This window comes from Drosophila miranda, chromosome 4 (assembly GCF_003369915.1).
Source record: "Drosophila miranda strain MSH22 chromosome 4, D.miranda_PacBio2.1, whole genome shotgun sequence".
Taxonomy (NCBI): Eukaryota; Metazoa; Arthropoda; class Insecta; order Diptera; family Drosophilidae; genus Drosophila; species Drosophila miranda.
Genome location: NC_046677.1, coordinates 28,846,441 through 28,874,114, shown reverse-complemented (window position 1 = coordinate 28,874,114; position 27,674 = coordinate 28,846,441). Strand labels below are relative to the sequence as shown.

The 27,674-nt window shown below is 53.5% G+C and overlaps 1 protein-coding gene across 2 annotated transcripts in view; it reads right to left on the bottom strand.

Annotated features, from left to right (window-relative positions):
* Nucleotides 1-27,674, bottom strand: part of LOC108163037 (protein dachsous) — a 76,051-nt gene that overhangs the window by 7,263 nt on the left and 41,114 nt on the right. For both annotated transcript variants that reach the window (XM_017298088.2, XM_017298089.2), the window contains exons 3-10: nt 12,839-13,511; nt 11,266-11,852; nt 10,472-10,934; nt 9,386-9,888; nt 5,602-6,742; nt 5,122-5,538; nt 4,679-5,051; nt 911-2,181 (exon numbers count right to left, since the gene is read on the bottom strand). In XM_017298088.2, coding sequence (XP_017153577.1) covers nt 911-2,181; nt 4,679-5,051; nt 5,122-5,538; nt 5,602-6,742; nt 9,386-9,888; nt 10,472-10,934; nt 11,266-11,852; nt 12,839-13,511 — 5,428 coding nt within the window. The remainder of the gene's footprint in view (nt 1-910; nt 2,182-4,678; nt 5,052-5,121; nt 5,539-5,601; nt 6,743-9,385; nt 9,889-10,471; nt 10,935-11,265; nt 11,853-12,838; nt 13,512-27,674) is intronic.

The following is a 27,674-nucleotide window of genomic DNA, read 5'->3' as shown; positions in this document are numbered from 1 at the left end:
CTAAGGTGTTTAATGAATTTTGGTGTGCAAAAATAGTATTTCAGTGCAAAAAAAGGGTGGGGGCGATGAAAAAGGCAAAATGGCGCCAAAAATGCAGCTAGTCGAAGGAAAAGTGCATCAATGTGTGATTTATGTGTATGTGTTTTTTTTGTAACACATTATTTTGCATTAATCCTTTTTTTCATGTGTAAAAATCTAAAATGTGTTTTTTTCCGTTGTCTCGCTTTTTTTTCGTTGGATCACGTGAGTTCCAGCAATGTGTGTGTGTGCGTGCTTGACTATTCGTCAAGTTGTATCCCTTTCCCACTCCCACGTAGCAGTGGGATGCAGTGAAGAAGAGAATCCAAAAAGGAATGAGTGCTCTCGTTCCAAGTGAAGTTCCTGAAAGGGTGAGGCACTCCCAAAAGTGCAGATCTGACGCTCTCTTGTTTGGCGTTTCCACACGAACTTCCGCCCTCCAGTGCCTCACCTCAAATTAATATGCCTAAAATGTGTGCTCTTATTGGAAATCTACATTCCTGCAGCGTAGCAGCGACTCTCGACGACAGGTAATTGATTCTGTAGTTTTATATTTTTGGTATTTCGTTGTAAAATATTAGAATCAACTATTTCGAATAATATTTTCTTTTATTTTGTTGGGTATTTTGTTTGGTATTTTATCGTAGAAATAGTTGAATGGCGGCTCATTGTTTATGTTTGCGTAATTCGTATAAGACGGTGAGATCTGTCTGTTTCTCTAAATATTTCTGTCTTTTCGTACAATTTTCATCAAGTTAGCCAGATATTCGGGACTCTCGGTAAATATAATTTCTATAACTTTGTAGATAAGTCTTCAAGGGTATTTTAAGTCTCCATTTTGCAGTATTTTTTCAGTTTTTAAAGCTATACATTTCTGGGGTGTTGCACTTACCTTCGCTGACGCTCACGAGATTGTTGGGCGGGAACGTTGGCTGGTTGTCGTTGACATCGACGATCTGCACCCGAATGGTGGACGTGCCCGTCATTTGGGGCACTCCCTCGTCCGTGGCGATGATCTTCAGGTTGTAGACGTCGCGGATCTCCCGATCGAGGACGATGTTCGTCTTGACGATGCCGCTGAAGGCGGGTTCGATGACGAAGGCGTTGTCGTGGTTTCCGTCGACGATGTGGTACCGCAGACGGGCATTGGCGCCGGTGTCCGAGTCGAAGGCCTGGACCTGGGCGACGAAGGTGCCCTTGCTGTTGCCCTCGGAGACGGTGGCCACGAACTGCCGCTGCGAGAACTGCGGACTGTTGTCGTTCTCGTCCTGCAGCTCGACGACGAGCTCCGCGTAGCTGGAGAGGATGGGGCCGTCCGAGCTGCGGGCCACCAGCACGAGGCGCAGCTCATTCGGCTGCGTGCTGGCGAGGGCAAAGGACGTGGAGGACAAGGCGCGCTGACTGCGAGTGCCGTTCCGATCCTCTTCGGCCACGGAGGGATCCTCTGTCACCTCCTCGTAGTGCATGGCCCGACCGCGACTCAGGGCCGCCAGTGTGGGCGTGGCAAACCGGTCGTAGTCGAGGAGCGAGGGATTGGCCACACGGATCTCCCCAGAGGATGGGTCCAGCGAGAAGATGCCCTCATCGTTGCCTGCCCCAAAGGAGAACTGCACCTTCTGGCGGCGTCCGTCGCTGCGGACGGCCACCACCTGGAGGAGTCTCAGGCCCGCGGGCGAGTTCTCGCGGAGCTTCACTCTGTAGGTCTCGTTCTGGAAGCGGAGCACGGGGGCTCCCTGCGGCGCCTCGCCCACCAGCAGCTCGATGAGTCCGACGCTGCTCTGTGGGGGGTTTCCCTTGTCCCTGGCGACGACCTCCAGCTGGAGGAGTCGTCCCGACTCGCTGGCCAGACTCTGGGTGGCACTCAACGCCCCCGTGTTGGGGTTGATGCGGAACTTGCCGGCGTCTCCCTTCAGGGAGTAGAGCAGCTCCCCGTTGAGCCCCTGATCCGCGTCGTGCGCCTGGACCTTGAGCAGCGTCTGCCCGGGCTGGATGAGGGCCGGCACCTGGCCGATGTAGGGATACCTCTCGAACACGGGCCTGTTGTCGTTCACATCCAGGACATTGAGCTGCACGGCCACTCGGGCGGACCGGACCTCGTAGCGTCCCCCATCGGTGGCCAGAACCATGAAGCTGTAGCTCGACTGAAGCTCGCGATCGAGTTTTCTGCGGTGGAAAGAGTAATGGGGAATGATTCAATTAGTGGGGGCATCGAGGGGACGGGAGGGATGGCAGATGCCTCTGCGACACTAATTAGATCTTTTTTCTTATATTATATATAATCGTAATCCTAGCCATAATTAACCACACGAATGGATGTGCAATTGATCCACCAGGAATCCAGCAGAGGGGAGGGGAGGGGAGGGGACACTGACTGGTAATTAAGTCATTTGTTGGGGCAGTGGTGGTGGAGGCATAGTGGAAGACGGTGCACACTCAATTCGCATTAGCATTCGGTGGAGTAATCCGTGGCAGCCACAGCCACAGCCCCCATTCTGCCTATCGCTATCATGCGGCAGGCCCCCACCCCGCTCTCCCCCTGTTGAGGCATGGGGCACAACATGTTTGCTGCCACAAATAATAAACCAAAATGATTACAATCCTCTACTCTCCTTGGATTCCTTAGCCACAACTCCCCCCCTACTGCCCTGCTGCTCTGTGGCTCTGTTGCATGTTGGCCAATAAAACGAATTTAGCAAATTACAAGCTCATCCCGTGGCCAAGTCCAGGGTCTGGGCTCTGGGCTCCATTTTATGAATTGAATCAGTCAAAGTGAGGGAAAGGCTACAGCTCCGAGATCCAGAGAAGTGCCTTGTCCATGTCCCCCGTTGCCCTTCCCTTTCCCGTTCCGACTGGCTTTTGTGGCTTTGAAACAACAGCAGAAATGCTTTCAAGGGTCAGTCATCAGTCGCTGTTGTTGTCGTCTGCCTCCTCAGACGGCGGACAGACGGCGGACAGACGGCGGACAGACGGCGGGGAGCTACGAACAAGCAAGGAATGGGCCTGCGACTGGGCCGGCGACTGGGCCTAGGCTCTTGCCTGCCTGCTTGCTGCCTTGTCCATCGCCAGTCCGTCAGTCACAGAGCTCTCTGGCTAGGCGGCCGCCAACAACAACAACAACAACAACAACAAAAACGAAAGAAAGAAAGAAACTACGAGGAACAACCGCCGGACCGGACAAGCGGCAGGCGGCAGTCGGCAGGCGCATTTTTGTCTTTTACTGGGCATACCCTTACGCCTCAGAGAGGGTATATGGGTTTTGTGGAGTGGATTGGAACTTGAAGCCCTTCTTAAAGACCTTCTTAATGAGCCTGGCATTAAGCGAAAGGCTTAGAGGCTCCTGTGCCTCGGCAAAAATGGTATCAATGGCTGCCAGCCAAGGAGCTCTTCTTATGGCCTTTCTACAGCCCAAAACTTTCGGATAAACATTGAAGGATGTCAGCTATGGTCTGAAAAACAAGTCTTTTTATATAGTCCTCCCAAAAAACGAGCTTCCAGCCCCCCTGTTAGGGTATTCACAGTCTCTGCCACGCATCTAGCATTCCTTTGGGTATTTTTTTTTGCTCTTTGTCCGCGACCGCGAAAGTCCAAGTCCAATAGCAAATCCAAGTCCAAGACTAACAACAACGTCACGAATTGTCTGTCTGTCTGATTGTCTGCTCTACAATTCTGCTCTGTGTGCCATTACCTCTCCATGTGGCAGGCAGGCAGGCAACAGGCAGCAGGCAGGCAGGCTCTCTGTTCATGCCACTGCCACTGCCCCATCCTCTGCTGCTGCTGCTGCTGTTGTTGTGTTTTTTGTTGCTGCTGTGGTCTGTTCTTAAGTCCAGTGTCCCTCTTTCCCTCCCCCTCCCTCTCCGTCTCGCTGTTTTAGGTTTTTTGTGCATTTTGGTGGCGGGGTTTTCGTTTTTATTGTTTGCCGACAATCAGCGAAAGATAAAAATTGGTACATGACAGCGGATCGCGTTTGTATAAATGGCAACACTGACGCTACTGTCATTTCAAGTGCCCCCGCTGCCCAGACCATGCCCCCACCCGTCAGAACTCTTTCCCCTGGCCGGAACTGCACCAAAAAGAGCCATGTCCAGACGGAACAAGCAATTGTTGTCATCATTGATTGTCAATAAGCATAAATCTGCACCAGAGGGGGCCTGCCTCCAAGTAGAAGTCGAGGAGAACGGCGAAGGGACTCTGAATCCGCATCCAAGTCCAGTTCTCGAGAGCTCCATCCAGAGGCTATTTATAGGAATGCGTGCGCGTCGCTCGCTGTCTGTACGGTGGGTGGGGGGCGGGGCGGGGGGGATGACAGGAGACGGATCCCCGCAACATTGTCGTCGAGTCGCAGACGCGTAGGATGCGGCGTTGGACACTGGCCCAGGGATTAGCCTTAGCCCCATTTTTCGCGTTCCGTTGAGGAAATTATGGCAATGTTCTGTGCGCGTCCTTGCAGGAGATCAAGGTTTCAGATAAGATCCGAAACGATACATTGACTTCTTCTAGACCAACTCCTACTCAGAGAAGCCACCACTCCTCCACTGCTTTGTGGCACCCTAACCGTCGCAGAACCCCTGCCCTTAGGCGTATTTAAGTAGGGAAAACCTTTCTCCTAAACATACAGAGGGATCTCCTAGAGATCTCCACAAAATCCTGGCTCAAGACTCACCCGACGGTCGTGATGAAGCCGCTCTTGCTGTCGATGGCAAACTGCCATTGCGTCTCATTGGCCAGAGAGTAGACGAGTCGTGCATTGACGCCCAGGTCCGCGTCGGTGGCCTTGATCCGCACCACGCTCGCCCCGAGGGGGGCGTCTTCCGCCACGCTGGCCACGTACTTGGGCAGGTCGAAGCGCGGCGCGTTGTCGTTCTGGTCCTCCACGAGGACGGTGATGTTGCAGTGCCCCTGGCGGCTGGTGGGCTGGCCGCGGTCCGAGGCCTGCACCTGGAGCGTGTAGCGGGAGTGCTGCTCCCGGTCGAGCGGGCGACAGCTCAGCTCCCCCGAGCGGGCGTCGATGCTGAACTTGTTGCCCAGATTGCCGCCTGAAAGGGGCCAGAGGGGAGGGACGGTTTAGGGGTTGGGTCTCGGGGAGAGGGCCAGCCGAAGTCTCACCTGTGATGCTGTAGATGATGTCCGCATTGGGGCCCTCGTCCATGTCGCTGGCCACCACCGTGTGGATGACGCCCGCCTCGCTGTTCTCGGGCACCGAGAGACCGTAGCACGAGCCCGGACGGAACTCGGGGGCGTTGTCGTTGACGTCCCCGATGGTTATGATGACTGTGGCCACGTCGAAGTGCTGTCCGTTGTTGCTGTCCGCGGCAGCGTTCTCCGAGGACCTCTGCTTCCGCACAGCGGCGGCCGAGGAGGAGGCGGTGGCCAGGCGGTTGGCATCCCGCACGTAGACGGGCAGGATGTAGCTGCCTTGGGTCTCCCGATCGAAGGCCCCGCGCGTGGTCACGATCCCCCGCTGCCAGTCCACGTGGAAGAGGTCTCCGGCGATGCCAGAGGGAATCTCGTAGCTCAGATTTGCTAGAAAGAGACTCAGCAGGGGTAAGGGGGGTGGGGTCAAGGAACTAGAGATGCGATCCTCACCATTGTCGCCGCCGTGGAAGGACTTTGCCGTGACCTGCAGCACAAAGCTGCCGCTGGGGACGTTCTCCAGGATGGTGGCGCGGTAGACGGCCTGCAGGAAGCGCGGCGGGTTGTTGTGGCTCCCCTGGACGAGCAGCTGGAGGCTGAGAGTGCTCTTCCTGGGCTCCGGCAGCCCGTGATCGACGGCGCTGATCAGGAGGGTGAAGCGTCCGTTCTTGTCCGCGTCCTCGGAGGCCGGCGGCAGGGACTTGACGAGCTCTATCACGCCCGTCGCTGCGCTGATGCGGAAGCGTCCCTCGCCGTTGCCCCCCTCGATGTCGTAGGCGAGGCGCCCGTTGTCGCCGGCATCGCGGTCCAGGGCCACAACGTGGGCCACCGTCTCGCCGATGCGCGTGGCGTCGCTCAGGAAGACGGAGGCGGAGCCGCCCTTCGCGAGGGGCGACACGAACTCCGGGGCATTGTCGTTGGCGTCGAGGACCCGCAGGCGCACTGTCACGGAGGTCTGGAGGCGCTCGCTGGCGTTGGAGGACTGGTCGAGGGCCTGGACGATGAGCGTGTACTCCTGGACGGCCTCGAAGTCCAGCGGCGCCTGCAGGCTGAGGGACCCCGTGAGGGAGTCCACCGCGAAGACGGGCGTCGCCTGCTCCTGGGTCTCGTTCAGCAGCGGGAAGTACCGCAGCAGGCGGTACTGCAGCTCCCCGTTGGTGCCCGTGTCCGCGTCGGTGGCCGTGAAGTTGTGCACGACGGCGCCCACGGCAGTGGCCTCGCTCAGCCGCAGCTCGATGGGGTCCCGGGGCCAGTGGGGGGCGTTGTCGTTGACGTCCGCCACCTCGATCTTGACGGTGATGGCGCTGCTCTGCGGATTGTTGCTGGCCGTCGTGTCCAGGGCGCGTATCTCCAGCCGGAACTCGGACTGCACTTCGCGGTCCAGGAGGCGGGCCACCACGAGGCTCCCCGTGTGCCGATCGATGTCGAAGGCGCCCTCGATGAGGTCCTTGGTCAGCGGATTCAGGGTGTACGTGACCCGCAGATCGTCCTCGGAGTCCGTGTCCTCCAGACTGTTGTTGGTGTCCAGCAGCAGCAGCCGCTCGCTGGGCGTGATGGAGCCCACCACATGCCCCACATTGGCGTCCTCCCGTACCTGTGGAAGGAGTGGGAACGGAGTGGAGGGGGGGACAATTATAGATTATTTTCGTGGCTTATTAAGAGGGAGGGGGAGAGCGGCAGAGGATGCTCCATTTGGGGCCTCTGGAGTCTGGGGTCTGGGGTCTCGAGACTCTTGAACGCAATGTTGTCCGCGTATCTTAATCTCAACAACAGTGTTGAAAATCCAATCTTAAAGCAATAATTCATACTTCAAGATTACGAAGGCAGCAAACATTTAAAAATTTCCTCCTCCTTGCCGCCGCTTGACTCCCATGTATTCCCATGCCACAGCAGCAGAAGAGGCAACAGGCAGCAAAGGAAGCAGCCAAAAAAACAGAAAAAAGAGCACAGCAGAGCAGAGCAGAGCAGAGCAGAGCAGAACCCCAAAGTCCAGTCTTGGGTCCCCATTCCAATCCACGGATACCCATTCTCCATTCGCCAGAGACAGAGACAGAGACAGAGATGGAGACAGAGAGACAGAGAGAGCCGGAGCGCAGTTCATGGCAAATGGCATTAAAAAGAAATTATGCATTCCGACCGAACTTGGCGGCCCCGAAAATCACTGAAGAAAAATGTGTGGCAGGAGGCAGGGGGCAAGGGGGGCAGAAGAAACTCTGCACAAGAATTTAATATGCAAAACCGCAAAAACCGTTCAGAGGTCTACCAAAAAAAAAAGAACAGAACAGAATACAGGAAATGGAACAGAACTTGAACGAAGTGATAGATACCCTGGAAAAGGTAGTGGGCAGGGCCTTAGGGGACAGAGGGGTGTGCAATAGAGGTTTAAAATATAGGGACTATGCCAGAAGCACTTTTGAGGTCCATTTAAGCCACTCTTTAGGCTTTCTGCCTTTAAGCAAGCGATTCTGGGTAGGGGAGTGGCTGTGGCTCTATAGAGTCTTGGGGATGGGTCTAGGAGGCAATGAATGCCTTAGAAAAGGGATCCCAACTTTGACAACGAGGCCACAGGCAGCAAAGAGGAGGGATTTTCGAGAGATCTTTGAGCAAATGAGAGACTAATTCAATCGGAATAAAGATGGATATATCGGAGGGAAAGAAGACGTTTGATCAAGGCTTCTTACACAGGGATTCCCAGGGAGAAGTGCTTAAACCAACAGAGGAGCGCTCTTGCACGACGCGAGACATCTACGTCTCTTCAGATCGGCATTGCCCTCTTTTCTTAGGGTATTCCTCAAAAGGGTATAGGAAAAACATAAAAGGTTCTCTCTGTCTTCTGTTGTCTTTTGGTTTTTTAAGGCCTCTTTCTGCGTGTGTGTGCGTGTGTGTGTGTGTGTGTGGTAGTATCTTTTTTCATAAAAAACCCAAAAAATCATTGCGAATATTCTGTATGTTGTTGCTGGTTGCTGGTGGTTGCTGGTTGCTTGTTGGGTCGCCAAAATGGAGACACAAAAATGACAGTCACGAGATTTATGCCCCGCCAAGATTACGCAGTTGGCTGCCTGCTCCTCAAAGCAGGAGGGCAGGAGGGCAGGAGGGAGCTCTCTTTTTTTATTTTTGGGGTCCAAAGGATACCCAAAACTAGCGACTACTGGGGGCGGGGGAGGGGCGGAATTATGCACAAAAACGGCGCATGAAACCCCGAAACCCAATCTCCGGGGGGGAGCAGGGGGGTAGCACGGGGGGCGCTGTGCAGCGGCGGGGGGAATTGCTTAATTACATTGGATTTATTTGTGGCAATCCGTCGCTGAGTAATTGGCATCTGCCGGCTCTCGGGGCACCTCATCGCTCGCATCTCCATCAACATCTTTTCCTCTCCAGGTGGGGCCGGTGGTGCAACGCCAACGCAAAGAACAAAGGCGGAGGAATGGAATCAAAGGCAGCGCCGACAACGACGACGCAACGAAATGTGTCAATTTTAATTGTGGCCGAAGCGGATTTAAGGGAAGACGAGGTCCCGACCCGGACCGGCTCTCGAGAGGCAATTAAATGCATGTCAAAGCGTCCCAGCCATCACAGAGTGGCGAGAGGGGAGTGGAGAGACTTGGGAGTGGGCCTGAGGGACTCGACTCGACGCTCGAGAGAGAGAGAGAGAGTGATGTGGCGCGGGGTATGCAAAACATGTGCGAATCGAACGTGATAAAAATGTTAAAGGGCCCCTCGACAGAGGAGGAGCAGAAGGAGGAGGAGGAGGAGGAGGAGGAGGAGGAGGGGGCCCCTTGCCAAATCTAAGCAGGCGAGGCCCGCTCTCTGTGGCATCTCGAATCGCACTTAATAGGCACGGCCCGGCCCGGCACGGCCCGGTCGAGGACTTGTCACAGACCCAAGTGACAATTACGCGTGGAGGAGGAGGAGGTGGAGGAGGAGCAGGAGGAGGCTCTCCTTCTCTTGCCTTTTGCTTGAATGCAAATCGCGACACTTCCCACGTCTCTGACATCTGCTTCCGCGCCAGAAGAGTCGTGTTCTCGGCCATTGTCACGTGAGAGACTGCGGCTGCGACTGCGACGGCGGCCACAAATCATCTGGTGGTGGCACAAAGGCAGGCGACAAACGCGATCCTCACGACCAGGAACCCAAACACAAACCCAAAGGAGGCTTCGTGTAAAACTGGAAGCCTCAAATAGACAAAAGTTTTCCTGGAAAACGACGCAGAGACTGGCATAAATCTCGGGGTACTCACCCTGAAGACGAGGCTGGAGCTGGTGAACGTCGGCCGATTGTCGTTGAGATCCAGCACCTCGACGCGCAGCATTCGGAGGGTCTCTTTGGGCGGCTGGCCGCCGTCGGTGGCCGCCACACCCAGGCGGTAGATGCTGCGCTCCTCGTGGTCGAGGACCACGCGAGTGCGGATCACGCCGGTGGCGGGATCAATGCTGAACAGGCCGTGGCCGTCCGAGTCGCGGCCCTTGACGATCGAGTAGGTGATGGAGGCGTTCTGGCCGTGGTCGCGGTCGGTGGCCCGGATGCGCACCACCTCCGTCCCGGGGGGCTGCTCCTCGCGCACGCTCACCACGTCCTCCTGGGGATCGGCGATCTCCGGCGCGTTGTCGTTCACGTCGCTCACGTGGACGCGCACCGGCACGCGGGCACTGCGCACGGGTGTGCCCTGGTCGCGGGCCTCCACCACCAGATCGTACAGCGCCCGCAGCTCCCGGTCCAGGGGCTCCCGCGTCGAGATCTCGCCTGTGGACGGGACAGAGGAGAGAGGAGTTGTGTGAGTACTAACTGGGTCGCAGGCGGGAAACCAGTTGGATGGAGGCAAGGATTAGCTGCACGAGAGAGATTTCCATGTGCCCCAAAGGGGGAGGGGGAGGGGGAGGAGGATACATCCCCAAGCGGACACGCAGTGGCATGGGATGGGATGTCAACCCAATGATATTCCATTGACGGATGAGCTGACAGCGTTAAAACTGTTGTTGCTCAAACACTAATGGTCATGCGGTACAGGCCGCATGCCCCATCTGTGGCTCCCATCTGCCATGCCACATCTCGAGCATATCGCAAAGAGATCGCATTTTATCGCTTGCCCCATCGTCGTTACGAGAACAGGTTTCCCCACCGAGGCGCGTTTGATCTATGAGCCAGAGCGACATTCAAGAGAGTGGGGCATGCAGCATGGGGCAGGCATGGGGCATGGGGAGCAGTAATGAATGACCGTGGGTCATGGCTGGTGGCTTGACAGTTGCCACCGTCGCAGGAGCACAGCGAACGTTGAGTGAGTCGTTCGTCCGATCCGTAATTTATGGCCAAAGGAAGAGGCTCTCACCTGTGACGGGATGCACCTGGAAGCTGCTGTTGGCCGGCAGCAGGCTGTAGCGTATGGCGGCGTTCTCGCCGAGATCCAGATCCCTGGCCGCCACCGCACCCACCACGGAGCCGCGTCGCAGGTTCTCCTCGATCCGGAACTCGTACTGGGGCCTCAGGAAGCGCGGATCGTTGTCGTTGGCGTCGAGGACCCGCACCACCACCCGCGTACGGGCATGAGCCGCCGGTGTCCCGTTGTCCGTGGCGAGGATAACGAGCTGATAGCGATCCCGCGTCTCCCGATCCAACGCGGCCCTCAGGTAGATCCAGCCCGAGTTGGGGAATATCCCAAAGTGCAGGGAGACATCGGAGGAGCCACCAGCAGCGGCCGTGGCCGTGGCATTGTCCGCGCCGGCGTCCACAATGCGATAGGTAATCCGAGCATTGTTGCCAGTGTCCAGGTCTGTGGCATTCACCTGAACGATCTGCAAGGGGCAAGACAAAAGCCAGTTAGTGGATTATTGGGGAGGGGCACCATCAATCACTCGCTCTCTGGAGGAATGGCATCCATGCGAACGAGTTTCAGCGGCGATGCCAGAGATATGAAGTGATTTTATGATCAGAAACTAGTTCCAGGGGTCTCCAGCAGGTCTCTGGCGCGGAGCACCGTGGAGCACTCCCGCCTCTCCTGGGTGTCGAGAGATATTTTAAACAAGATATGACGGCCGCCTGGCCAAAGCGTGACTTTTAGTGGCTGTTAATCAGATTTATGCCGAGCATTTGTTCCCCACAAAAACCACGGAGCAGCCCTCTTACCTGCGAGTTCACGGGGCGCGACTCGGAGACGTTCACGGCGTACTCCTCGCGCTCGAACACCGGCGGATTGTCGTTGACGTCCTGCACGTCCACCAGGATGGTCAGGTTGGTGGCCAGCGGCGGCACGCCCCCGTCGGTGGCCGTCACCACCAGGGAGTGGCGCTGGGAGGTCTCGTAGTCGAGGTGCTGCGAGAGCACCAGGTGCCCCGAGCGCGGGTCGATGGCGAAGAGCTGCCGCTCGCGGGCCAGGCTGTAGGTCACCTGGCCACTGCTCCCGGAGTCCTTGTCGCGGGCGTGGGCCGCGTACAGGGGGGCGCCCAGGTCGGCGTTCTCCGGGACGGAGATCCGCACCAGGCTCGCCTCGAACTCCGGCGCATTGTCGTTCACGTCCTCCACCTCGACGTTCACCTGCGTGTGCCCGTAGACGGGCGGCTCCCCCGCGGTGGCCTGGATGTTCAGCAGCACCTGGCCCTTGGCCTCGTGGTCCAGCGGCCTGGCGATCCGTATGTTGCCGGAGCCTCTCTCGATGCTGAAGTATCCGTCGGGGTCGCCGGAGTAAATCGAGTACCGCACGGGGCTCCGATGGGCTGTGGAAGAGGGAATGTCTTTGCTCATTAAAAGCGATTCAAAGGGCCCCGAACAAAGGCCTCGCCATGAGTTGCAGGAACAATAGAAGCACCAGAATCGAACACAGGAAAGAGATTGACACATGCGGCAGGGGCAGGGGCAGGGGCAGGTAGGCAGGGGCACACAGCGCAGCGAAAGCGGCAGCAAATTAAACCGCAAAATCATTTTGCATAGCCAGCGATCGTCTCCAATGGAGGCCCCTCCACTTGGAGGCCTTCGGTTCGAAGCTCGATGACGAGTTCGAGTCCGTTGATGGGTGCAGATTTCTGCCGAAATTTGCGTTTGAAGTATTTTGCTTTGTTGCACAGAGACGGAGGGACAGGGACCCCAAAAAGACCTCCACTTGGGTTGCATGTTCCCCAGTTTCTGTGAGTGGAAGTTTCTTTTTTGGGATACACTTCCTTGGAAGGGGTTTAGCTGATTAAAGAAGGTTTTAGAGGTCTACAAATGGAAGGTGGGTCTCATTTTTGGGTTCTGGGGAAAGCTTTTAGGTTGCAAACAGAACTGATACAATATAAGGTGCTGTTTTCTTCAGATAAACCCTTGAAACTTTCCATAATAGAAGCTTTAACGTTTATAAAGGTTTCTGTGAAGTTTGAACCCAATCGGACGAATATTTCATGGAATATATTGAAGATTTGCCCAAAATGTGCCTCGAAAAAGACGTTTTTTTGAAGAAAATTGAAGGCCAAGCAGTCGGAAGACTATATCCCATCGTTTTAAGCCCTTCGACCCCCCCTCGCTGTATTCTTTTAGGGTACTTCCCTCTTCGGGGGGCTCTTTTTTGGGGCCCTTACAAATTTTATTTTAATTCTTGTGCCTGCCCCGTCCGTTGGTCTGTCTGCGGGTCCGTCATATGCGCATATTTTGGTTTCCAGCTCACTGAACAAATGAATGCAAAGAACCAAAGGAAGAGTGGCTAAGGGGGATTGGGGGCAGCACTCACCGGTATCCCCGCTTGTGGCTATCACCGAGCCGACGACCGTACCCTGCGGAATGTCCTCCTTGACGTAGTAGTTGTAGCGGGCCTTCTCGAAGATCGGGGGCCGTTGCAGGGCATCGATGATGCTGAGGAAGACGACGGCGTCGTGGCCGGTGCGCAGGCCGCCGCCGTCGGTGGCCGAGATATTGAGCATGTGCGTCGGCTGGGTGCGGACGGAGAGCGAGTCGGGGCGCGTCACGAAGATCTCCCCCGACGAGCGATCGATGCGGAAGATGCCCGCCTCGTTGCCGGCCACAATGCGGTACGAGACCTGGCCGAAGCTCCCCGAATCGGGATCGGTGGCCACCACCGCCACCACGGGAATGCTGGCGGCCGGCGTCTGCGTCGGGGGCGACTCCTTCAGCGAGACGTTGTACTCCCGCGGGTAGAACACGGGCCGATTGTCGTTGACGTCCGTCAGCTGCATCTTGATCATGGCGGTGGTGCTGAGACCCCCGCGATCCGTGGCCAGCACCGGGAACTCGTAGCTGCTGCGCCGCTCAAAGTCCAGCTCCCCGGCAATGCAGATCTCCCCGGAGGCGGAGCGCACCTCGAACTCCGTCAAGTGCTTGAAGCCCTCGCCCAAAGTGTAGTTTACCATGGCATTCACGCCGCAGTCCGGATCGCTGGCGGAGACCTGTACAAAAGGGGAAGAAAGAGGTGGATATTGATTAGGAAAAGGGCTCCAAAAGGTACTTGAATTGTGGGACGGGAAAGGAGGAGGAGCCTCTCTGGCTCTCCCTCGCTCTCCCTTTTACAAATGAAGTTGTCAAAAATCTTAATTTGATTTACAGCCAGCGCCTCGTTCCTGTTCAGCTCTGGGGTCTTGGGCTCCTCTTTTTCGGGGCTTAATTTGGCAATTTTTCATGCTCGGAATCCGTGGCCCCCGGCCGGATCATCGGGCGTATCGGCCGATGTGTCAACTTAAGTTTTGGTCCCGTCTCCACTCTCCCCATTCCCCTCTCCCGAGGCGACTCCCGCTACTGGAATGAATCACAGATTGGGCTTAAACGGGGCGGGAGCATTGACCCCTTTTAATGGCTGCCAATTAGTTGGCGTTTTGCATTCTGTTGGCTGTCTTCGAGGGGTGGGAGAGAGGGGGGGGAGCCCCCTAGAGCGGGGGCCATCGTTGGATTTTGACGCCAACGAACAACCAAACAGCAAATCAGCAATTAAAACTGTCATTATTTCACTTTAAATAGGAGAACAAGAGGAGGAGGAGGGGTGGTCGGTGAGGGGGGGGGGGAGTGCAACCGAGTGATTGCCTCAAAGCGTTCCCTTCGCTTGGGTTCGGTGGTCTGGGGGAGGGGGGGGGGACCACTGATATGCATTTAAAGCGAAACGTGTATCCCGGCTCCCTTGGACTCTCTCTCTCTCGCTGTGGCACGTTGCACGTTGCATTTCCAGCGCTAATTACACTTTTTGTAAGCCAAAAGGCAGGACCGAACGGCCAACCGGGGCTGTCTGGAGATCTGCTTAGATTGTTGCGGGCTCCTGCGACTAAAGACTTTCATTAAGCTTAGAGCCGGCTGCTGCCAGCCAGAAGTTTAAACCCGTTTAACCCGCGAGTGAAATTGTCGCCAGGCAGCGAGGACTGGGGACTGGGGACTGGAGCCCTGAGGATGTCGTCAGCCAAACAGATTGGCAATTTTATCTGTCAACAACATGGAAGTTCTGTAAAGAGCGCAAAGCAGGGCCTAAACGAATGCACGCCCACACGAATGGGGCCCCAAAAGGGGGAAGGAGGCTTGGGGCCTGTCGTGGCTGCCAGTGAAAGGCAAATCAAATCGGGGGAAAAAAGCCCAATGACATCTTCCAAAAGGGAGCCCGAAAAACAATTCGAAGTTCGTTGAAGAAGTCTCGACGGCCAGGGCCACAGCCACGGCCACGGCCATCTCTCGAGTTATTCATCTTTGTCAGCACGCATTTCTCACACTCTCTGCGGCGGGGTCGCCAGAGCATTCAATGACCAATTATGGGGCTAACAAGCTTCCATCTCCCAGCTCCGCGTCTGGAGATACTTCTGTGCTGCCTCTTCGCCTGTTGATGTATGCAAATAAGCTGTCAAAAGTAATTTCATTCAATTACCTTATTTAACGTACAGAAAATAAACCCAAAAAAAGACCAGGGAGTGGCGTGGAGTGCAGACAATGCCAAAGAGGATGAGGAAGATGATTGCCACAACGAGAGACAGAGAGAGAGAGAGAACGTTCCATGCAGCAGCCATGTCCATGGCCATGCGGATGTTTGTGGTTAAAGTTTGATTAACACTTGTGCAGAGGAGCAGAGCAGGGAAGGGGTGCTGCCTGGCTAATAGAAGCTGGCCAAAATGTTGGTCGTGTCTCTGCTGCCAGGGATTATCGGCCAAGCGAGAGAATGAGAGGCTGGGAGACCGAGAGACCGCAGCAAACACTCTGATAAGACGAGGAGAGGCCCAACGAGCGGCCGTGCAGTGTATTTTTATGCAATTTCCGGCAGATGTGGATGATTTAGACCTGGCTCTGGCCAGGGCTATGAGAAGCGGCTACGTGCCGCCAGAGCCGCTGAGGCTTACTCGACTTCGGACTCAATCCCCCATCAATCCAACATTCAATGCCAGATTGAGGCCGAAACGAAAGAAAGTGTTGCATGTACATGTGGGGGCGTCTCTGTGGCACGGTGCAGAAAGCGTGAAATTGTTGCGGTCTGCACTCCCTCTCTCCCCCCTCCCTTTCATTGGGTATCGAATTAGTTATAAAGACATTTACGCTCTGGCATTCCCTTTGTGGTTACGGGGAAGGGGGAAGGGGGTAGGGGGGCACTCTGTGGCATTGCGGCGTGTGAAGATTTCACACTTTTGCGGCGTTGATTAGTCACGGGGTTCTGCTGCTGCTGCCGCCGCTCCTCCTCCTCGGAGGAACACCTGATTTATGTTGACGCCTTATCAGGGCCCCTCAATATTTATTGCAATTTTTATAAATTATTTTACAGAGCACACAAGATTTATAAGCCATAGGAGTAGATCAGCGGGGAGCAAGAGGAGACGGGGGGCTAGAAGAGCAAGAGAGAAAGGTGGAGAAACGAGTCCCTGGACAATACTCTTCTTGAATGAAGATTCTGCCAAGAATATGGGGAAAATGGCATTATTTAGGGGTTTTCCACATGGTTTTTTGGAAGTACGAAGAATCAGCCACCTCTGGAAACGATTTGGAACCATTTTTGGGCCTGCGAAGGATAGATCTTAGTATTCTCGAAGTGTGTGCAAAATTTGAGGAACAAAGCCTGGAAAATTGTGGCTGCCACAAGGCAGCACAGAGACAGGGGTCTTAAAAGAGGTGAACGCTGGAGGAAAGATCTATTTCTGTTTGGTTTTCTTGGGCCTGCTGTTGCTGTTACACCAAAAAGCAATTCTAACAGTTGTTGCACGCCGCAACCGACCCACCGACCGGGCACCGGGCACCGGGCACCGACCAGGCACCACCGACCGCTGTGCCGCTTGTCGTGTTATTAAGAATTTTTAATTTTCCGGTATAGATTTCTGAGTTGTTCGGGTCTCTCTTCAGAGTTCTTTCTGCTGTGGAGCACAGCCACAGCCACAGCCCCACTTGGAGTCTGGAGTGTGGAGTCTGGAGCCTGGGACTCCGACTGCATCATCAAAATGCATCTAACAAGGTTGTTAGGTGTTAAATAAGTGTGCTTAAAAATTTATCTTGTACATTTTCCTTCATTTGATTTATGTTTGCTTCTCCGCTTCGTCTGTGGCTCTGCGGCTCTGTGGCACTGCCTTTCGGCCTGCCACTTGTGGCGGCTTTTTTGCAGCTGTCTTCTTAGCCAATGCCCATTACCTGCCTTCCTCCCCCCCCCCTCCCCCCTCGCTTACGGTTACGTTTACGTTTACGGTTCAACTTTTGAGGCAATCGCTCGCACGCCTTTCCCTCAACTCGGATTCGCGGGGATCGTGGACTTTTGCTTTCGCCGCGCGCGCGAAAACTGAGGGACATGGTCCATGGCCATCTATTGATAAATCAAACAGAAAAAAAACATACCAATACGTATAGGTATATGCGTGAGCAGGGGGGGGGGGGGGGGGGGTGTTGGGGGCTGGGGAGAGATTTACATTTGGCCGATGGCCGATGGCCATGGACTTGCGCCTGCGACTGCGCCAAAAACATGCGAACAAACCACGAAAAAAGGCGGCCAACAGGGGGACGGGTCTCCTCCCTCCCTCACCCTCCCTCTCCCTGGACGAATACGAATGCGAATGCGTTTCTTGTGTTTCTGTTGCAGCTGCAGCACCACCCGCCATCACAGTCCCCTGCCTGCAACGGACTCTCGATGGAGCTACGATGATGGATCGTTGCATAAGACACAGAAAGTTGTTGGCTGGAATGTGCCTGCCACAAGAGTTCATGAACTCCAGCGTCTTGGAATCGGAATCGGAATCGAAATCTGAATCTGAATCTCGGTTTCTGTGTTCCTGTTTCTGGCAGTGCAGTGCCATTCGTAGTGCCTTCGTAGAAGGCAATCTCGGGCGCTAATCAATGGCTCGGGGACTCGCTTCCTCATTAAACTGCAGTTCCTACTCCCCCTCCCCCCTCACCACTCCCCGCTCTCGCCTGTGGCTAATTAAGTTGGATGCACGCTCCACTGATGCGAAGGCCTAACGAGTCGCCCACGCGGTGGACCTCGAATGAAATCAAGAGCGACAGGAAGTCAGGCCAGTCAGGAAAACTGTCCCCCCGACTGGCAATAAAACATTCTAATTGGCACTGAGATGACGGGACAGTAGCGGCCGAGACAGAGGATTTGGTCACACTTTGTCGCAGCCAAAAGATGCTTTGTCCAGGGAAAAGATGTGGCTATTCCATCCCAAAGTTTCACTGAAAACAGTCGCCACTTCCGCTGGAAAAAGGCGAATCGAAACGGTGGGAAACTTTCCCCCCAAGTCGCCCCAAAGGTGGCTGACCATAAACCGATGCAGCAGCCATGCCACAAGTGGATCACAGCCAACTGGCGAGGGGCCACACACCAAGTGGATGCCACAGAGAGATCGCATCTGGCCGGGCCTTTAGCTAAGAGCCTGGCGATAAGAATCAGAGGGCCCTAGACCCGCGACTTGACTCCATTTCGTACTCCCACCTCCCGATCGACGATCGACGATCACCGATCGGTGGATCATCGAATTTGAATTCGATTTCGTCCGCCCACATGCCACAGATCCGTGGATCGGTTCTCTAGGCCAATAACAATCACCGTTTCTCTGCCGTGGCTCCTTTATCGGTTTTGTGGGATTTTGCATAAATTCTGAGGCGAAGCTGGAGTCTGGCATTGGAGTCTGGGAGCCGGAGGTGCCTTCCACAAATTGAAAATGTGAAGAAGAGCGCATAAATTTATCGCCAGATTGTGTAAATATTTGCACAGAAATTGAAATGTGGCCAAGGAGGAAATCCCGGAGCCGGAGAGAGCGCTCCCGGAAATCGCTGATCGCGCCACGCTCGTGGGGCAAGTGCCGCATGACAAAGTGCCCAAAAGCCCACATAAATACCACTGGTAGTATCCCCCCCCCATCCTAGTACCCCCCTCTGTATTTTGGAGCTCTAATAAATTAGTCGGGATTTTTATTTGATTTTGTTTGTCGCCGACTTTCGATGGCTGCGGTTTTCGGTTTCACTTTTTCGGTTTTTTTTTTTGGGTGGGGGGGCTTGATAAATGCACACATGTGGCACGTAAAGTGCAACGACAACTCCCTAGACAAGTGGCACCGCAAACAGCGCCAAGCAACGGTACTTGCTCTGTGCGCCTGTGTCTCTGTGTGTGTGTGTGTGTGTGTGTGTGTGTGTGTCCAATAAGTTAATCAAAAGTTCAACATCCACATTGGATTGGTCTCCGAATGGTCTCCGTCTTTGTCTTTGTCTTTGTTTTCGGGGTCTCGCCTTTGCAATTTTCGAATTTGCGTAATTTAAAGCAATTCCCAAATCCAGTTACAGCCAGAGTCGCCACGACGCACCCACACACCCCACAGAGCAGCCATGCCACACAGCAAACACTCTTCGGAGTCGCCGCGGAGTCCGAGAGGCCGCATAAATCAAATTGCAAAGTGGTTCCATTCCCAATTTCGGACTCGGACTCCGACTCGGACTCCGACTCGGACCTGGCTGGTGGAGCCTGTGTGTGTGTGGAACGCATGTGGATCGCAAGAGTCGGCGATTTATGCGATTTTAAATATCGATTTTGCTGATTTTTCGAGAGCGCAGAGCGGAGAACGGAGAGCGGAGAGCGGAGAGCAGGTGCAGCTCCACTCGGAAGCAGGCCAGCGCGATAACCACCGAAATTAATTATGATTGTGGTGCATGTTGCACAGTCCGGAGTCTGTGGGGCAGTGTGGTGTCTTGCAAATTGAATTTCGCCCCGAAGTGTTTTTCAATGTTTGGCTTTGAGATATTTTGGTGGCATTAGGCAGAGTTTTTCACTTAAATGGGAATTATGCAAGCTCCTTGCAATTAAGTTGCCACTGGAATCAGCCCCAGCCCCCATCTGCCGTCTCCTGATTTATGTTTATGCCACTCCTGTGGGCAGTGGGCGGTGGGCGGTGTGCTCCTTGGGGGCGTGTGTTAATTACACGCTAACAATGACAAATCAGCCGCCACTCTCGAGGCCAGACACGGACTTCGGTGGGGTTCAATAGCCACTGTGGCAGCATTCCAGTGGCTGAAACCAGAGACCACAAGAACCGCAAATATCAATTTTATTGTCTCATCCATCTGCCAGCAGCCAGCAGCCAGGGCGATGAAGTTTATGCCTCCGACCGCAACACTCGGACGGAAACATAATCAAAATCATCATTCCCTGCCTTGACCACAGAGAAGACAAATGGAAAATTGTCTGGCTAATGAAATTGTACGCCTAGAACTGTGTCCAAACCGCATCTACGAGGATCACTTTCACTGGAATGGGAAGACATCCCAGCCCCATCCCAGCCCCATCCCAGCCCCATCCCAGCCCCATCCTCCTTTGGGTGCCCACAATTGCAGCTGCTTCTCTCTGCTGTGGGGCATAAATTGGTTTGGGCTTTATATTAATGCAAATATCTCTGCGTTGGCGACTGAGAGACGTAGACGTAGACGCAGGCGGAGACCCCCTGCTGCAGCCAGCAGCTTGGGGCGATTCCAGTGCCGATTGTCTGTCTCTGGCTGGCGTTTCTGTGTTGTGGCAAACAATATTTATTTTTTGGGTCTCCGTTAGGCTACAAACGAGTTACAAACACCTGTCATTACCCTGCAACCAGCAGACTCCGCCACGGACCACGGACCACGGACTCTGCAGAGAATTGCATAAGTTTTGACTCGCCGAGTGGCTCCCATTTGGCCCCAGACTTGTTTATGGAAAATGATAAGCAGACGCGAATTTATGGCCAACAAGCGCAGTGCACGGCTTTATAATTGGTATCGCTCTCTCAGGGCGTCGCTACCCTCCGACACCGCATTGTGTGTGGGTGTGGGATGTGGGAGCGGGGGCGATAGACAGAACCTCCATCATCGCCGGCTGGCACGTCCGACAAATTACGAATTGGGGGAAACAAAAGATGGATCTGCAGTCGAAGCGATTCCCGAGCGGGCTGCCTCTTATGCAATGCCCCCCCAAAAACTCTGGAGCTCTGAAGCTCCGAAACTTGTTGCGGGGCCTAATGACGGAAATATTATGCGTTAGGCCAGCGCCCCACTAAATCCCCCATTGCCCGCCGATCAGGTGGCTTTATCGCATGCCATTTTAATAAACCATTTTTTCAATTAGGCCGCTCACAGCAGCAGAAAAAAAGCCATACGAAAGAGTGGAAAACGACCGTTGCGACGCACTCATAAAAACCAAGCAAAAGTCACCCAGGAATCGGAGTCACAGCCGCAACTGGGGCAAGTCTAATAGAGAGGCGAGCAGCGCTTGGAGACACCCAATAACCAGTCTGCGAGTGGACCCCAGAGACCACTAAGGAGTCATGGAAGATGCCACCAGTCACTGGCTGAATCTGGAGGGTCTTTCCCTCTCCTTAGGGTTGAATAAATTTCGTCGGGGTCACCAATTGCTTGATGGAGCTCCCACCGGCCACCACAAATCAAAACTGGTCATTAAATTGCCTAATGGACTTTAATTGCACTGATGAGAAAGTTGAAATAATCGGGAAATGGAAATGAAGGGGAAGCACTTAACGTTTCATTTGATTTGTGGTCAGGGGTGGAAGGAGGAGGGGATGGAGAGCTCAGGTGGATACGGAGAGGTTTCCCCAATGAATCTGGATCGGGAATTTAGGCGATTTTAAGAAAATAAATCGATTTGTCGGGGTCACCAAATGTTTGAATTTGCTCTTTATTGGGCTTGTGGTCACCAAAAGAGTTCCAGATTGTGAGGCAGAAGGACAGTACTCAATTTGGACGAGAGAGGATTAGTTTTCTAAAAAAATATAAATACTTTACGAATTTTTCGGGGTCACCAAATGCTGGAATTGGCTCTTTATAGTACTTTTGGTCACCGGAATAGTTCCAGATTCCTAGAAGCTGAGCGAATACTCAATATTGAGGAGGGAGGATTGCTTATCTAACAAAAAATGGCGATTTTAGAAATATGTCGGGGTCACCAAATGTCGTAAATTTCAATTTTCTTTAATTTTTGGTGACCAAAAAGGAACCAAGACTCCACCAAGAGGCAATCCCGAGTCCAAGAAGATGTTTTCCACTAAATATTGAATCAGATTTCAAGGGAATGAAATGTGTGGAGGGACACCCCCCTCCATTAACGACTGTCTTTGCAAATTAATTGCATTCATGGGAAAGTTGAAACAATCGGGAAATGCAGTTGGAAATTGGAATTGGAAATGAAACTGGAATGAATGGAAAAACTTTGCGCTTCAATTGATTTGTGGACTCGTCGTTTTTTGTTTGTTGCTGTTTTTGGGTTTTTGTTGTTGGTTTTGTTGTTCGGTGGGAGGGTATTTCTTTCAGTTGGTCTCTCGGTTGACTTTCAATTAACAAAATGTACTTTCTATTTGCTGGCTTTTTGGAGTGCAATGCAAATGGCCTTTATTGCTCAACTTTCGGCCCAAAAAGAAAAGAGCGAACGAGTAGCGAAACGAAGCGAAACGAAACGAAACAAAACCCCAGTCGCAATCTCCTTTGAATGCTGCTGGGAGTCTCGAGGAGGAGGCCAATTTTGGTCAGCGATGCGTGACTCTTGGTCCATGTCGTGGATACATGGTAGAGGCAGTGGTGGGGGTGGTGGGGGTGGTGGGGGCAGTGGGGGTGGTGCGCTGTCAGGAGATGCCAAAATGCCAAAAGAGCCACAAAGTCTATAAACAAATTTGGTCAAGCTAAAATGGTAGCCTTATTTGAAGTGATTTATGCTAATTACGCGCAGCTTCAGCTTCAGCTTCAACTTCAGCCCCAAAGCCCCCAAAAGCGACATTCGGACAGGAAAGGGCGTTTAGCAAACAATTTTCCAAGGCAGCGAACCAAAGCCGTGGCTGCCACTGCCACTGCAACTGCTGTTGCAACAGATTGTGGCACATGTGGTGGGAAAAACTCTAGAGCGACAGAGACTCGACTCTCGACTCCGCGTCCACGTCCGCGTCCACTCTTTTCGTATAGAAAAGTAATTTATTTAGTGACACGCCCACTTCGATATAAAGGTTTTTCCACTGGCGACGGGGGCGGGGGGGACTGAGAGACGGAGGGAGACTGGTCACAATATATAATTAAAATCAAAAAGGCCAGATGTTCCACCAGAGAGCGAAAGGAATGCCAGGCAGAAGGCAGAAAGATCGATAGAGAACCCTTGGAGAACCTTTGGAGCAAACAAAGCAAAGATTTGATTCGATTTCAATCCATTTCCAGAAAGAGAGAAGATCCCTGAGCACCGAGGACCTTGTGGCAGTATTTGTAGAGCTTAAGTGCGTTCCCTCCTCCCCAGAATGGGATCCAGCCGAGCCCGAGTTACGTGGTAATGGGGGAAAATCCATCGGTGATGCACTTGCAGCCAAATTACTGTACTTGCCATTGATGGAGGCATGTGGCAGCAGGCAGGAGGCAGGAGGCATGTGGGCCTCCATAAAGATATCAATAAACGGAAAGAAAGTGTTTCGAGGGGCAGGTGCACACAGAAATTGAAATTCCAAAAGGCAGAAGAAGATCTACTACGATAATCTACCCCCTCGATATCCCCCCCCGGCCATCGATCGCCTGGTAATTACCTCTTGGGCTATCGATCGATGGGGCAACAACGTTTTCTAGATGAAACGGCAGAAGGGCGACAGGGGAACAGGGTAACGGGGAGTGGCGGGTAGGTAGGTGGGTTCTCGCTCTCGTAGTCTCAAGTGTTTGATGGTACTTAAAAAACTACATTAAAAAATAATAACAGCAACCGATGCCGATGCCGATGCCGAAGCCGAAGCCGAAGTTTATTGAAGGCAGATAAGTGATCTTGTAATCATCGTTGGAGCTGGAGCTGGACGGAAGAGAGAACTCCACAGAGAGAAGAACCCAAAAACAATAAGAAATAAAAATCGAAAGACGCAAGAAGGGCCCCCACGTCTCTGTGCGTGTGTGCCATTGCCATTGTCTGCAGATGGGGCCAATGGGGGCAGGGGCAGGGGCAGGGTATAAGGTGTGTATTTGCCATAATTTGCCATAGCGGACAGCGGCAACGTGCAACAAATGGAGAGAGAGAGAGAGAGAGAATGAAAGCGAAGACGATTCAAGGCAGAGAAGCGCAGAAGCCATACAAAACATTACATTATATTTCGGGGTCTCTGAATAAATACGAGTACGAGTTGGAGTATTGCTGCTCCCTGAGATAGCAATCACAACAGACAGAGGGATGGACAGCCTGCTCTTCCGAGACGTCGACTGACAGACGTCTCTTGGAATGTAGGAAGCTGTCGATGAGGAGCAGGAGGAGGAGGAGGAGGAGGAGGAGGAGGAGCAGCTCTGGCAGATGATGAGCCGCCGCTGCCTCGATGGAGACGTAGACGGCGCTCTCATGTGCGCTAAAATTGAAGAAAATCATCAGCCCAAGTGATCGACATGTGAGTCAAAGTTAATAACAAAAGCCAGAAAGCCATCAGAGAGGCAGAAAGGCAGAAAGCCAGAAAGGGACCTGAAGATGGAGCTGAAGCTGCGCTGAAAACTTGAAAAATACGAAGAGCGAAATGATTTTTAATAAGCGATAAAGCAAAACTGCTTATTGGCTTCGTCTTGGCTTCGTCTTCGTCTTGGACCAGGTGGAGGAGCCGCAGCCCCCAGACAAAGGCAGGAAGGAAGGTCTCCTCGCTGGAAGATATTTATGCGCAGGCCGGAGGACGGGGGGGGGGGCGACGGCAAGGGGTTCCAAATTATATTGAAAGCAAATCGAAAAGCCAACAGCAGCAGCGGCAGTGGAGCGGCAGTGGAGGCACGAGGACTGGTGGACTGGCGGACTGGCGGACAGAAGAACTGTTCGATCATACTCATCATTTTTGAAATTGCTTTCAACACCAGTTGTGGCAAGGTGTGCTGGAAGGTGCAACAGCCAACAGGAGGGAGCAGAACAATGGTCTCTCGGCCTCGGCCTCGGCTTGGGCTTCGGCTGCGGTTCGTTTCGTTTCGCGTGGGGACGGCTGGCTGGTGCGTAAAATCATCAACAGAGACGCGTTGCAACAGAGGGGTGGTGGGGGGAGGGGGGTCGGAGCCAGTATGTGGGGTGTTACCCTCGCTGGGAGTACGCGCACTTCGTTAGGCCTGAAAGGAGGTGCCCCACCAGGCAGGCAGGCAGTCAGGCAGGCAGGACTTCTGTGATAAGCATTTCTTGCGTTAATTTGCGCGAATGTTGCGCTTAATGTGTGGTGCTACCTTCCAAGTATATGGGAAGAGGGGGCATGCCCCCAGTACCCAGCCCCCCAGATGTTTTATCGTTAATTGGGGAAAGCGTTTCCCGCGCCAAAAGCAAATAACAATTAAGCAGCGAAAGAAGTCTCTTCTCTCTCTCTCTCTCTTTCTCTCGGTGGGGCCCCAAAAAATTGATTGATCCACAAAGGATCTATGCCGCCACACACACAGACACACGGACCTAATCAAATGTTATGCTAAAAATCTCCACCAAACCGAATGCTCATTCAACCCAAAGGAGGAGGAGGAGGCGGTGGGGGGGGGGGGGGGCAAGACAATGCGTACAAATCGTTGACAAAAATTTATAGTAGCAAAAGGCTGAAAGGAAAAGAAAAGAGAACCAGAAACAGAAACAGAAACCGAACCACAAACCAGAGGCCAGGGACTAGTCGTTTGGCGTCTTGAAGTCCGTGGCCACAGCCCAGGCCAGGCCAGGCCTTGTCTCGGCGCATCCTTGCAGCTATTTTGCATACCAGACTGCCTGCCCCTGCCTGCCCCCGTCTGTGGCTGCCCTTAAACCCGCTTTATGCCCGCCTGCCCCCCTGCCACAAAATCAGTCAGCCATGCGGCTTCCGAGCCGCCGAAGAGCCCGAAGAACAGACCTCGAAGACGATGCTATCCCTACGATAAGAAATTAAATTAACGAGATATGTCAACGATGAATTCATTGCCAAGGCTTAAGCGCAAATGCCGCCATTCTTGAGTGGAGAACTCTTTGCGGAGAGACCCAGAGAGGGGGAGTGGAGGGGTCTCTCCATCTCCATCTTCATCTCCTTTGTCTCTTTCGGAGCAGCAGTCGTCGTCGTCCCTTGGCTTTGCATTCGCGTTCCTTTGGGCAGCGATTAGCCTCGCTTTTTGGCATTCGCATTGAGCTTAGACCCACATGGACATTCAGTCAGTGGCTGTGGATGGTGCTACCTGTGGCAGGAGGCAGGAGGGGCACGAAGACCCCGACAAGGGTCCGCTCGGATTGGCCTGGCATCCCTTTTCTGTTTGCTGGTTCTGTGCTCCTTTCAATGTCAATGTCTGCTGCCACAGTGCTCTGCTGCCATTCTTCAATATAATGACATCACAAAAGCTTCAACTTGAGGCAGCAGTGGTTGGGGACAACTCCAGGGATACTTGGGGGCCCGCTGGATGCCGGGCCACGATTTTAATCACATTTCTTTTGAATTAGATTCGAATTTAGCTTCAACAGTTGTGTGGCTTGCACTGCCTTTTCATGAGTCAATCACTCGGTAGCAGACCCCCCCCCTCCTGCCCCTACCGCCTCTTTTGCATACGAGAATGTGCCCCCAAAGAGTTCTGAGAAGGCAACCGCTGCGGCAGCGGCAGCAGCAGCTTCCCTCCAAAAATGTACATTTTATTTTCAATTCAATTTTCAACAATTTCGCTGCAACGTTGCAGCACCGGGACTCCGCATCGGATGCGACTCCGAATCGGAATCGAAGTCGGAGTCTGTGGCCTTTCGCTTTTCTTGGGGCCACTCGGGGAGGACGAGTCTCGGCGACTCTCGGGGACTGTCAGCGCAGGTGAATTTATGTGCACGGCCACAGCTGGACACTAAATCATCGACTCGCCTTGCTCCTGTCTCCCGTGTGTCCGTGGGTTCCGATCCGCGAGCCCAAAACCCAAGCCCAAAGCCTCGCTGATTGTCTGGCACTCTGTTCGATTCTTGGTTATTCCTAGCTGCGGGTAGGGGATCCCCTCTCTGCCCCTCCCACCCCCTCTCATATTTAAAATGCAATGTTCGGGCAAATCAACTCTAACCCCGGCCCCGTTTCGCCATTCTACAGCCATATAGCCATCCTCCTGCCACATGAGGGGGCTTTGGGGCTCCCAGCTTATGAAACGAGCGAAACGAAACCGAGCAACGAGGTTAACATCATTATTTCACCTTCTAATCAAAATCTGCAACATTGTTGCACATACACACAGACCATGCATATGTGTGGGTACAGTGGAGGCTGCCTAAGAGCGAAAAGGGGGGTTTAAAGGGGAGGAAAATGGGTTTAACGGGGGATTAAGGCTTTGGGGATACTTTTGAGGAATAAAGGAAGTCTGTGCCAGTAAATTCCTACTGTAGCCCTTGTATTGATGCTCCTGCTGCAGAGATATAACGAGGAAATTGGGTATAGTCATACATTTTTCTATGAAACATCTTTTTACCACGAATCGGCTCTAATTTGAACCCCGAATAAGCTCAAAAAGTAGTCAAACCATCCTGGAGGTGCCATAAACACCTCAAAAGTAGATTCTGGAGGCATTGCCGCCTCTCTTCCCATCAGTTTTTCCCCTTAAAAGTGTGGTTCTTCCCTTTTCCATCACTAATCCTCTCTGAAGACGGCTTCCCCTTCGTTTTCTTTGATTAATCGTCTCTCCATTGAGTCCCTAGTCCTATTCCCGTCTTCAATTCCCTTCAAAATGAGCAGATATCTAGTATTGTTTGGATTGTACCCTCTAGCGTGTATCCACTGTACTCGCGACAGCGATGGCGGCGCCTTTTGCCCGCTTAAATGTCAGAAATTGTTGGCCCTCTCACGCCTTGACTTCGGAGATTTGCTGCTGCTGCCTCGTTGCTCCGCTGCTCTGGAGGGGTGATAAGCTGTGATCACCTCGTGCCTGGTTATTGCCATTTAATGGAGGGAGAGGGGGGGTGTGAGGGAACCGAGCCTGTGGCAAAAAGTTGACCCAAAGCGGGCGAACTGTTCGAATTTTGTTTGGCAATTTGTGTCATATTGTTGCAAGATGATGAAGACATTACTGGAGCCCAGAAGGAGGTACTTCTCTTACCCCTGCCACGGCCTGCCCCTCACTTCATTAGCGAGCAATTTAATTTGCACACACACTCGACAGGGACACGGCCAGGGACACAGAGAGACGGGGCGACGGGGGGGACACTCGAGAGATGCAAC